Here is a 12,947-nt window from a genome sequence, read left to right as displayed (position 1 = left end):
CCATGACACTCTAATTAGTATGATATGTTACGTTTCGTATGGTATGTATTCATTTGTGTATGTCCATCATCCATTTCCTATGATATGTTACCAATTGCAATTTGTACAATATGCAAAAAAAAAATTCTAAACGTGTTACAAATTCCAATTTGTTGTGGCTAACGTTAGCTAGGTGGCTAATGTTAGCTAGGTTGGGGGTTAGGAGTTAGGTTCAAGGGTTAAGGTTAGCTAACATGCTAAGTAGTTGCAAAATAGCAAGTAGTTGCAAAGTTGCTAAAGTTGTCCGTGATGAGATTCGAACATGCAACCTTTGGGTTTCTAGACATTCACCCACCCATCAACCCCAACCAATGACCCTACTTTCATTTTTGCCTTAAGTAACCTGTCTCATGTAACCATACCAAACGTAACATATCATACTCATTTGAGTGTCCCCGATTTACATTTACTATGTTACGTCTAGTCTATGAGACCAGTCTGACTGGAGAGGCAGCCAGGGTTAGGCCTGGCTCCTTACAGTCACTACAGTGAGGTGTTGAATATAGTTTTGATCTGTCCTGTGTGTGTGTTTGTGTAAGAGCGAGACGGACACTCACCGGTTAGTTGTCTCCCAGCCGATTGCTCTCCCAGGACTGACAGAGCACTCTTTGTTGGTTGGTTATGTTGAGTCCTCCCTCAACTGCACTAGCAAGGGAGGCTTATATTCCAGCCTTGGGACGTCACAGCACATTTGCCTAATACAATAAGTGTCTCGTCAAGATTTATCAATTAAGGCCAAACTCCCAGTTTCTCATTTCCATACTATGGTGAGATACAAAACCCACTGAAACCTGTAAAATGTATAAATCCACCATGCAGAGCCTTACTCCTCATCAACTCATTCAAGATGTGTTTATGTTGAGTTCTAGAGCACCTTTCCCCCAATTTTGGACATATTGAGCTGTTCCTTACTAGATGTCTGATATCTCCTTATCAGGGTCAGGTATAGTGCATCCACAATGCATCAGGTATAAGTTGGAACAAAGCATAGGCCTACACAAAAATAAACAAAAATAGCTTGTTAGCGAAGAGCAATTTCTCAACCAAGAATTTTGGTAGAACTGACTGAGTGGGGAGGGGAAAACTGAAAACTAGCTGTTATTGGCAGAGAGGTTTGGAACTCTCTTTCTTATTGGTGTACTAACTAATATACCACCTGGTGATGTCACCAGGCAGGCCAACACTCCATACCACCAAAACAGGCAGTCTTTTCAAACAGATCTTACACTAGAAGGGCATTATCATAATTTCCACAGTATTATTCCAACCTCATAGTGTGGAAATATATATAAAACACAGGGAAATCTCCTTTTTATCTGCACTGGGCCTTTGAAGACCCAGATTTAGAAACATCTCAGAGCGTCATCTTCACTTGTAGGGATATTCAATAGGGCACAGACAGAGTAGGCTTTGATTGGGAGGTGATTTTTCAGAGCAGAGTTGCTAGTCTCCTAGGAAACAGCATGAGAGGTCTGGTTCAGCAGACGAATCCCAACACCATGAGCTATAGAACTCCTTAACCTATACAGACTGTTAAGACGAGGAACGTCCTCTTCCTTACCCAATTGTGTTTACATACTCCTACCATGGCCTGCCGCATATGAATACACGCCAGAAAACTGTTTTAAAGAGGGAGAGCGTGAAAGAATGTGTATGTGTGTGTTTATGTGTGTGAGAGGGTCAGAGGGTGAGTTCCTCTCTTCTGTGTAGAGTATGGCTGCATTAAATGGCAACCCAAGGCCCCTGACTAACCAGGAGGGAGGCAAGAGAGATGAACAATAGCTGAGAAATGTCTCTGTTTTCCCCCGGTCTCCATAGTAACTTCCAAAACAGGATACTTACTCAGATAATAAAACAAAGGGGGAGGTACGGCAGCCAAGAATTCACCAGCAACATATGCTGCAGGAGCAGGGGAAGAAGGGCCAGCCGACAGCCAGCTAGCATTGAGTCTGAGGGCCAGTGCCACTGGCAACCGGTGCCTGTTTGTGTTTGAATAGTGTGATATTACACTCTAGGGAGTTTGCGTCATTGCACATTTATGCCAACTCCTCATCAACACAATCCACCCCCCACCATTCTGAAATCTGTGAGCATAGCAGTCGGCCCAACTGCAAAGGGAGTCAAAGGGAGACTGCTAACCTGTTTGCTGACCAAGGATGACATTTCACGTTGTCTACCACCTCAGACAACTAAACTGAACAAACATATGAACACAACATGTAAAGTGTTGGTCGCATGTTTCATTAGCTGAAATAAAAGACACCAGAAATGTTCCATACGCACAAAAAGCTTATTTCTCTCAAATTTTGTGCACAAATTTGTTTACATCCCTGTTAGTGAACATTTCTCCTTTGCCAAGATAATCCATCCACCTGACAGGTGTGGCATATCAAGAAGCTGATTAAACAGCATGATCATCACACAGGTGTATTTTGAGCTGGAGACAGTAAAAGGCCACTCATAATGAGCAGTTTTGTCACACAACATAATGCCACAGCTGTCTCAAGCTTTGAGGGAGTGTGAAAATGGCATGCTGACTGCAGGAATGCTCACCAGAGCTTTTGTCAAAGAATAGAATGTTAATTTCTCTACCATAAGCCACCTCCAACCTTGTTTTCGAAAATTTGGCAGTGCGTCCAACTGGCCTCAAAACCGCAGAACACGTGTAACCACGCCAGCCCAGGACTTCCACATCCGGCTTCTTCTGCGAGATTGTCTGAGACCAGCCACCAGGACAGCTAATGAAAATGTGGAGTATTTCTGTCTGTAATAAAGCCTTTTTGTGGGGAAAAACTAATTCTGATTGTCTGGGCCTGGCTCCCCAGTGGGTGGGCCTATGCCCTCCCATGCCCACCCCTGACTGCGCCCTTGCCCAGTCATGTGAAATCCATAGATTAGGACCTAATTAATTTGTCAGTTGATTGATTTCCTAATATGAACTGTTGCATTTCACATTTATATTTTTGTTCAGTATATATATAACCTAAAAAGCTTTGATACTTGTTTAGCTCACCCTGTTATGGCATCAGAAGAATGTTGTGTTAAAGGCTTTCACATAACAGCGCAGCAATGCAAGAATGACTCCACTCCCCTCCTCCCCACACACATGCCATTTTATGAAGAACGGTCCATCGTTAATCACGCACACTACCATACAGGCCAGGAGGAACCAGAGCCGGCAGCAAAAGTGCTTCAAACTGGGACTGGCAAGCCAAGCGCTACATAATCTGGTTGTTATAACGCCACTCTCCTGCCAAGGTATACAGATGGGGGCATTATGCAATTTCATTTCAGGATGTGGGCCACTACAGTCAATCGTGCAGTCTTGACCCAAGCACCTAGCAATATTTAGCAACGTCAACCCCTCCCCTCTATGAAATATTTCATCACTCACAGTGGGTCTGTAGCAATCAGAGGACAGTCTTCTGTGACTGGGAGAGGATTTATTACCTCATCTCTCTTTGTGACTTCATGTTCAATGTCAGGAGAAATGAAATATATCCTAAGACAGGGATTGTGATACCACATGCCTCCTCTCTCTGCTGTATAACTGTTTGTCTGTGAATTAGCAGATCAAAGGCTATGTTGTGGATCTAATGTCTCAAACAGTAGTAGTTTGGAGATATGACATCATTTTTTGGTTGTTGAAGAAAAATGTAATACTGTGATAGCATGAAAAAACATTTATTTTCATAAACACATACAGTACATTATTTTAACAAATGTTTAAAAAAAAGTGCAATATGCATTCAAATTACAGCAAAATTACAGTACAAAAAAATTACTGCATACTTCAATATAAAAAAAGATGAATTGTAACAAAAAACTGTGGCGCAACCTATCACTGTGATCTTTGCCAAAATGGTTTGACTTTAAGCCTATGAGAAGCTTCATAAACCATTAGTGATAGGAACACTCATCTATCGTTATGACACAATGCGGATGATTCCACTGTATCACTTCTGTTTCTCCCAAAAGTGCAATACATAAGATGTAACAGAGATCACAGACACACATAAATAAAAGACATTCTGATTCTCATTTTGTATCTTTTAACAGCTTCAATGGTGTCTCTATTTAGTGACAACACCCATGGATAGAACTTTGGTCTTCTTCCACATTTAAAGGGCACAAACAAGTTTGGAGTCAAGATCCCATCTCGGCAACCCTGATGGACATGTGAACGTGATAAGGAAGAGAAGGGGAGATTCAGTTTTTTTCCCTCTTCAAATCAAAGAATGTACCAGAAGGTTAAAAAAAAAGGAACACCAGGTTTCAGATTCCTGTTTCACATCTAAGTCTATTACTAAAATAACAACAATGAAAGAACTGAAACTAAATGCAGGGCCATTGTTCTACTAAAGCGAAAGGGAAGTCTTGCCACAGAGTGTCCCATCATGCATCTACCCTACCCTTCCATCCAAACCCTCTGCAATACTGGCAGCTCACACACACACACACACACAGCAGCCACACTGCTCTATGCCTCTGGTCTCCCGGCTAAGGCACTTGTGTGTCCATAAATCAAACCTAAATGGATGTGGACTAATAGCTCACACACTCATATAGCACTAAGGACCGCCATCTGCACTGTGTGCAGCATCAGACGCCACACTGAACACACCCCACAACAGAGGTTGGCATACATTTTAGAAGGGACCAGATTTCCACTCACATTTTAAACAGTGTGCATATTACATGATTGCACACACATTCACGCACCATAGGACAGCCCTGCTGTCCAGAGGATGTTGGCCTTGCACCTGGGAAGCACATCCATCGTTCTGCCTTCTAGATCTACTGTACAGCGGAGAAGGAAAAACGGCAACTAAACCCTCATCCTGTAATGGAAGCAGCAAGGGTGTAAACTGGGGAGAAACATTACAGAGCCATCTCTACAGTACAGAGGTACTGTATATGTGCACATCAGTGTTTCTGTGTGCCACACCAAAACACACACTTTTACAGTATCCTTTCCTTGATAATGCATCATAAATGTTATCATGGTAGCAGGGTTCTCCCCAGGAATTTTGGCATTTTTTAACACCTGTAACTGCCATTTACTGCAATCTAGACCCCCCAAAAAATCGTATACGATAACAAATAAAAGTACTATGTTTATTTTTAATGGACTTAAAAATGAAATATTACATAGTGGCGCAGCTAGTCCACAAGGTGGCGCAGCGCCTCTATTACATTCTTTGGGGAGAACCCTGGGTAGACAGAGGCAATGTGCCAGCTAATTGAACACTTTCTTTGAGGTCAAGATTTCAGCAGTGTGGCTGTATGGGTTGTGCCCAATAGAACCAAAATAATTTAAAAAACAGGCATCTCTGACACAGCATTTCAATAGAATAGCATATGTACATACATACACACACAGTACAACTGATTAAAACTGTAAGGACACTGCTTGCAGTAACAGTGTGTGTGTCCGCACAGGAACTGGAGTCATTGGGAAGAACTAAGTCTGTTAAGTCTGTGCTCTCCATATTACCAGACACATACATACATACAGTACTATACAGCAGTATCTTCTGTAACATCATCAACTACTGTACATACATATTAACATACAGTACATACTTCATGTGCTCTCATACGTGTGGTAGAAATGCATGTGCAATATGAACCTATTCATGTGTTTAAAGTTTATTTTCACTTCTCATAAATAGTTCACAGTAACCATGTAACCACTCTCATGCACAAACACTGAACTTAAAAAAAGAATTTCAAAACAAAATATTTGACTGCAACATTTTTGTAAAAAAACATATGGCAAAGTAGCAAGATGTTGCATAAAGAACCTCTATTCTTTTCACTTATAGATGAAGGTAAGCTGGTTGGAATGAATTGGGTGACATAGAATGTGAAATAGTCAGGGGGACACTTTCAGGACAGCAGTAGTGATACAGGAAGAGGGGGAGAAAGAAGAATGATGGAAGTGAAATGACACATGGCTCTTGTGACTTCATGCATGAGGAATGGTGTGACCCTCAGAGGAAAGATCAGAGAAAAACGTTCTCTGGAACCTAAAGAAGACTTTGCACAACTCTCAATGCAACTGCTCACAAATTCAATTATGCAGCACAACTCAGTTCTCAGATTCAATAAAGGACATGATTACAGACAAGCGTGGATCAAAAAGAAGTTACGGAGGTAGGGAATCCTGTGAGTTCCCTGCTCAAATTATAAACCTGACCTAGAGCAGTTTAACATATAGCTGCAAGCAGCCATGCCGGGGTTCAAGCTATGGCCCCAGAGCAAATTAAACACGTCACCTTAGGGCGAGCCACTTCTGTACTCCTTCCCACGCTTTCCAAATATCAGAACTCAAAATCCAACAGATCATGCAACATGCTTTTGATGTATTTTGGACCTTTTCAAATGTTGACTACTTTAAACGTCTTCTCCAGAACCGCTCTACCGATCAGCACCAAATTTGGTATTTAGCATCTATAGACACGTCTTCAAATAAGACTCTAGCTCAAACAATATGGCCGCTATAAGCCAATGAGCTCGCATGTATTATTTGTCATGTTCAACAGCGCCCCCATGCGGCCAAACAGAACCATACTCTACAGGTTAGCTAAACTCGCCTCCCTGAGCATGTGTGCCAAATTTCACGACTAAGTCAAAAAGATCAAGAGATATAAATATGTGCCCATTATAGCCACTGTGTGGTCGATCTGAATGTGCTTGCATACGTTAAGTCCAGATAGTGTTTTGAACATGTATAGCAAGTTGTTACAATACGAATAACCGTGTCAGATTTTTATGCATTTATGTGCCAGGTCACACCCACTTGAATGTTTATTGGTCCATGTTCTTTCAGATGCTGGCCAGGAAAATATTGCTTTGAGAGACCTTGGTCCATAGATACTATAAATCAAGTTTCAACCAGATCGGCCCAGTGGTTCCGGAGGAGATTTCATTTAAGTGTTTTTCAAAAAATTCTAAAATGGCAGAAAATCCATCATAGCGGACCTTATGGGATCTTCAGAAAAATTTGTTCCATGTGACGAGAGAAACCTATGTACTGAATTTCAGGACTCTAGGTCACATGGGATAAGGGGCATGACCTTTCAAAATGTGCAATTTCAAGCGCTTGATATAGCGCCACCATGAGGCCCTGGCGTGGCATTGCATGAGACGGTGTGGACTATGGGCCTTTCCCATCATGCCAAGTTGCACCCTCCTCAGCCTTACAATCACACAGGAATTTGCATGTTAATTTTCCTTGCGGAAAGAACCGGTATAACAATGAATGCCAACAAATACAATAGGGTCTCTCTCAGCTTCACTACTTGAACCCCTAATAAGATTAGCGTTCAGTGTAGCCAGTCTCAGAAAGGACCTGCAGAACTACACGGCTAATCCATGTTGGGAAGGGAGGGTAGAAAGGAGCTGCAAGATGTTGTTAAGGGAATGGCTTTCTCCAGCCCCTTCGGCTGTGTCATTATATCATTCTCAATGTACTCTACTGTTGTTGAATCTCAGGTGAGAGTCCAGATACAGTATGGGGGGCTCAGGAGACAACCCTATTAAAACTATAAACCAGACAACTACGGACTACCCTGCATATATAGATACAACATACAGCCCGTAGAGATCCTATATAGATACAACATACAGCCCGTAGAGATCCTATATAGATACAACATACAGCCCGTAGAGATCCTATATAGATACAACATACAGCCCGTAGAGATCCTATATAGATACAACATACAGCCCGTAGAGATCCTATATAGACACAACATACAGCCCGTAGAGATCCTATATAGATACAACATACAGCCCGTAGAGATCCTATATTGATACAACATACAGCCTGTAGAGATCCTATATAGACACAACATACAGCCCGTAGAGATCCTATATAGATACAACATACAGCCCGTAGAGATCCTATATAGATACAACATACAGCCCGTAGAGATCCTATATAGATACAACATACAGCCCATAGAGATCCTATATAGATACAACATACAGCCCGTAGAGATCCTATATAGATACAACATACAGCCCGTAGAGATCCTATATAGATACAACATACAGCCCGTAGAGATCCTATATAGATACAACATACAGCCCGTAGAGATCCTATATAGATACAACATACAGCCCGTAGAGATCCTATATAGATACAACATACAGCCCGTAGAGATCCTATATAGATACAACATACAGCCCGTAGAGATCCTATATAGATACAACATACAGCCCGTAGAGATCCTATATAGATACAACATACAGCCCGTAGAGATCCTATATAGATACAACATACAGCCCGTAGAGATCCTATATAGATACAACATACAGCCCGTAGAGATCCTATATAGACACAACATACAGCCCGTAGAGATCCTATATAGATACAACATACAGCCCGTAGAGATCCTATATAGACACAACATACAGCCCGTAGAGATCCTATATAGACACAACATACAGCCCGTAGAGATCCTATATAGACACAACATACAGCCCGTAGAGATCCTATATAGACACAACATACAGCCCGTAGAGATCCTATATAGATACAACATACAGCCCGTAGAGATCCTATATAGACACAACATACAGCCCGTAGAGATCCTATATAGACACAACATACAGCCCGTAGAGATCCTATATAGATACAACATACAGCCCGTAGAGATCCTATATAGACACAACATACAGCCCGTAGAGATCCTATATAGACACAACATACAGCCCGTAGAGATCCTATATAGATACAACATACAGCCCGTAGAGATCCTATATAGACACAACATACAGCCCGTAGAGATCCTATATAGATACAACATACAGCCCGTAGAGATCCTATATAGATACAACATACAGCCCGTAGAGATCCTATATAGATACAACATACAGCCCGTAGAGATCCTATATAGATACAACATACAGCCCGTAGAGATCCTATATAGATACAACATACAGCCCGTAGAGATCCTATATAGACACAACATACAGCCCGTAGAGATCCTATATAGACACAACATACAGCCCGTAGAGATCCTATATAGATACAACATACAGCCCGTAGAGATCCTATATAGACACAACATACAGCCCGTAGAGATCCTATATAGACACAACATACAGCCCGTAGAGATCCTATATAGATACAACATACAGCCCGTAGAGATCCTATATAGATACAACATACAGCCCGTAGAGATCCTATATAGACACAACATACAGCCCGTAGAGATCCTATATAGATACAACATACAGCCCGTAGAGATCCTATATAGATACAACATACAGCCCGTAGAGATCCTATATAGACACAACATACAGCCCGTAGAGATCCTATATAGACACAACATACAGCCCGTAGAGATCCTATATAGACACAACATACAGCCCATAGAGATCCTATATAGATACAACATACAGCCCGTAGAGATCCTATATAGATACAACATACAGCCCGTAGAGATCCTATATAGACACAACATACAGCCCGTAGAGATGTAGGATCTCTATGATACAGCATGTGAACTTCTCACCTGACAAGAGCGGGGTCTGTAGAACTACTTGAACAAAATGAAAAGCACCACATCACCGTGGTGTCACAGAGGTTGAATGGTCCCAGAAGATTCTTGGAATGATATCTGGATGTTTTGACACAGGGACATCTTGGAAGCTTGGAGGACATTATAGCATGAAAGCGTCAGAAATGGAGGGGACTAGGATGAAGGAATTACTTTTCTTACAGAAGTGGAATCACACTGCAGTACTTGCAGGAGGGGGCTATGGTCTTTTTGTTTTTGTATTCTATATTTTGGGATCTGAATTGTTTGAAAATGATTTCTGATATATATTTGGCTCATCCTAAATTAATCTGATTGATTCACTTTTTTATACAAATACCAAAATACAACGCAGGCTCAGAAGCAGAGGAGCTAGATTCTATGCTTGTATGATTTTTTTAAGACATTTCTAATATCACATCGTTGGTAACAGCCTCCAACCTGTAACGGATAGTCATTAACACTGAGGTGAAAAGAGGAAGAAAACCTTTTAGCATACCCGATATGATGATGTCACATACATTTGACCTATCACAACGTTTCTCTCCAAAATACATGATGCACACCGAATTAATGGTGCTGTTTGTGTTATGACAAGTTTACGGTCTATGTGCGTCTCATATTGCTTACTGAACCCAAGATAGCAGTGACAAATACAACACAGACAACTACACCCACTTCTCCCCTTTGTTTTCGGCACATGGTGAAACTTCGGGAGCTCTATACCCAATGATAGCGCAAAATCAATATCATCTGATGATCAACTCTGACTAAGGCAGCACTAAATCAAAACACACCACAACTAACATTAACCAATGGCAAAGTCAACAAAAAACTGTGATGATAAAGTTTGTGATAAAAACAAAATGTATCTGCTTGTGAAAGGCAGGGTATATGATGGTGATGATAATGATTATGATGATGATAATATGATTATGATGATGATAATGATGAAGCTGTAACTCTGATCTCTGGACAGCTAGAAAGGCAGAGGACCAGACATGAAAACCACTTTAAGTCCTGATGGAGACCAGGTCTTAAGTATGAGGTTCATCTTTGCACACACTTTCATTGCGCTCCATGCAAGAACAGCCTTTAACCAAGATACCATCTGGATTATGGTATAATATTTGGATTCTGTTTATTTTTCCTTAAATATGATGTGGATTTATATTAATATATATTTATATTATGCAAATGTTTATTTATACATGTATAATTCTATATACACATTTGTTTTTTAAGACTGTCCCTCTCCCCTCTCCAAAATCTGTGTGACCCTCCCCAGCTCAGAGTGGGGGATGGAGGGATGGGTGGAGGAGTGTCCCTCCATCCTTCCTGTCAGCTCCTGGGACCCCCGGACAGTGCTCTCTCTGGGGTGGTCTGGTCCCTGTGTGCTCTGGGCTGGGCGGAGGAAGAGGTGGAGGGGCACTCCCATTCTAGGCCTGGCTCTGGGGAAAGAGAGAGGAGCAGGAGGGTGCCTGCATCCGAGGAGCAGACGGAGCACAGGTCTTCAGCCGAGAAGTTGAGGCTGCCCAGTTTGGCCAGTGAGTTGGAGCGTTTGAGGCTTGAGGGCACGGTGAGGCCGGCCAGCCGCATGCGGGCCTCGATCTCCTGAGCCCTCTGGCGCACCAGGCCGGGTTTGCCCCTGACACTGCGGATGCTGTCACTGCTGGAGCTACGTGTCAGTGTGGAGCCATGGGGGGAAGAGTTGGGCGTCAGCCCCCCAGACCCCACTGCACCCAGCAGGGCCTCGTTAGTCAGAGGAACCACCAGCAGCTCTAGGGACACTGGGCATGGTGTGGAGGACTTGGGGAAGTCTTCTGGGAAGGCTGAGAACTCCACCTCCACAGGACTGGGACCCTCCCTGGCTCCTGAGTGGGGGCTGTCTAGAGGCTCCAAGGGATGAAGCCCCTCCTGGGACAGACCTGACAGCCTCTCCAGCCTCTCTGCCCTCCGGCGGACCAGCCCTGACCTCTGTAGCTGCACTAGAGTCTCCTGCTGCTGGGTCACGTAGCAGGCCACCGCCGGCCTCTTCTCCTCCAGGCTCAGTCCCAGCAGCTCAGGGACAGGGAGAGGCTCAGAGACCCCTAAAAGCTTCCCTTCCTCACCCTCGGCCTCACCAGCCATGTCCTCAGATGTCAGAGAGCAGGGGGAGTCCTGGGCTTCAGGCAGAAGTGTAGAGGGCGGAGCAGCACAGTCACACAGAGGGCCACAGGGGTGCAGCAGGCTGAGGGAACAGGGTGTGTCGGGGGAGGTAAGTGGGAGAGGGAGAGTGGCACTTGGAACCTCCACAGAGACACTGGGCACGCTGGGGAGGTGTGTGGGGTTAAGGCAGAGATCAGCATCCTGGGTCAGTGAATCTATGTTATGGCTGGGCTTGTTGTCTGATCGCGAGAGGGCTGAAGGCTTGACTGGGTGAGCGGGTTTGGAAGGAACAGTGTCCTAAACAGAGGGAAAACAAGAAGTCAGAAACAAAGAATAATCATTACTCTACTAATGTAGTTATCTATTTATTATGAGCTATTATATATACATATGAATTGGTTGTATATTACAGAGACAGAAGACACCATAATGAAAACCGCTCCCACTTACATTGAGTCTGGACAGGGTATTAAAGTGGTTGTTATTGTTGGAGTTCTGGTTCAGGGTTACCAGGTCCAGCCCATTGCCCTCCTTCTCTACCTCCTCTTCCTGAACCATCTCCACCTCTCCTTCACCATCACCTCCTCCTGCACTCCCCAATCTTCCTCCTGGGTGTGCTAACGCCTCCATCTCTGCCTCATCTTTCTGAACCTCCTCCTCATCCTCCTCCTCTACGGTGCTGAACTCCAGACGCAGGCGCAGCTCTTCCAGGGGCTCTGGTCCTCGGCAAGAGGTCTGGGCCGCCGCCCCCACCCCAGCCAGCCCAAAGTGTGGCAGCGGCAGGCCCTCTCGCCCCTCAAAGGCCTCGTCATCCAGCAGGGCATCGCGCTCCACGTCCTCTATCTCTATGAAGACCCGCTCCATGTCCAGGAGGGGCAGAGCGCGCACCGGCGTGGAGGGGTCACTGTCCAGGGCCGAGTCAGACAGCCTGCGGAAGTAGTAGTTGTTGTAGGCGGGGTCCACCTCCAGACTGATCATCCTGCAGGGGGAAAGGGGACATGCCGCCCCCTTTTCCTCATAGCAGGGGGACATTCCCGGCTCAGGGGTCCGGTTCCCTGGGTCCTCCCCCCCACAGCACTGGGCCTGCTGGCCCTCATGGAGGTCACAGTCTGGGTCGGGGCGGTCAGGACGCCACAGCTTGTTGTGACGCTGCTTACTGAAAGTGGACAAAAGGGGGGGGGGGGGGGGGCAAGGAGGAGCATGGGA

General features: G+C 44.2%; 1 protein-coding gene across 4 annotated transcripts in view; it reads right to left on the bottom strand.

The window, feature by feature from the left end:
• Positions 1-9,905: 9,905 nt before the first annotated feature.
• Positions 9,906-12,947, bottom strand: part of ssh1a (slingshot protein phosphatase 1a) — a 57,333-nt gene continuing 54,291 nt past the window's right edge. For all 4 annotated transcript variants that reach the window (XM_014170704.2, XM_045707153.1, XM_014170706.2 and 1 more), the window contains 2 exons: positions 12,192-12,897; positions 9,906-12,038 (listed from right to left, as the gene is read on the bottom strand). In XM_014170704.2, coding sequence (XP_014026179.2) covers positions 10,935-12,038; positions 12,192-12,897 — 1,810 coding nt within the window. In that variant the 3' untranslated portion in view covers positions 9,906-10,934. The remainder of the gene's footprint in view (positions 12,039-12,191; positions 12,898-12,947) is intronic.

This window comes from Salmo salar, chromosome ssa24, assembly GCF_905237065.1.
Source record: "Salmo salar chromosome ssa24, Ssal_v3.1, whole genome shotgun sequence".
Lineage (NCBI taxonomy): Eukaryota > Metazoa > Chordata > Actinopteri > Salmoniformes > Salmonidae > Salmo > Salmo salar.
This window is presented reverse-complemented; position numbering and strand designations above follow the sequence as displayed.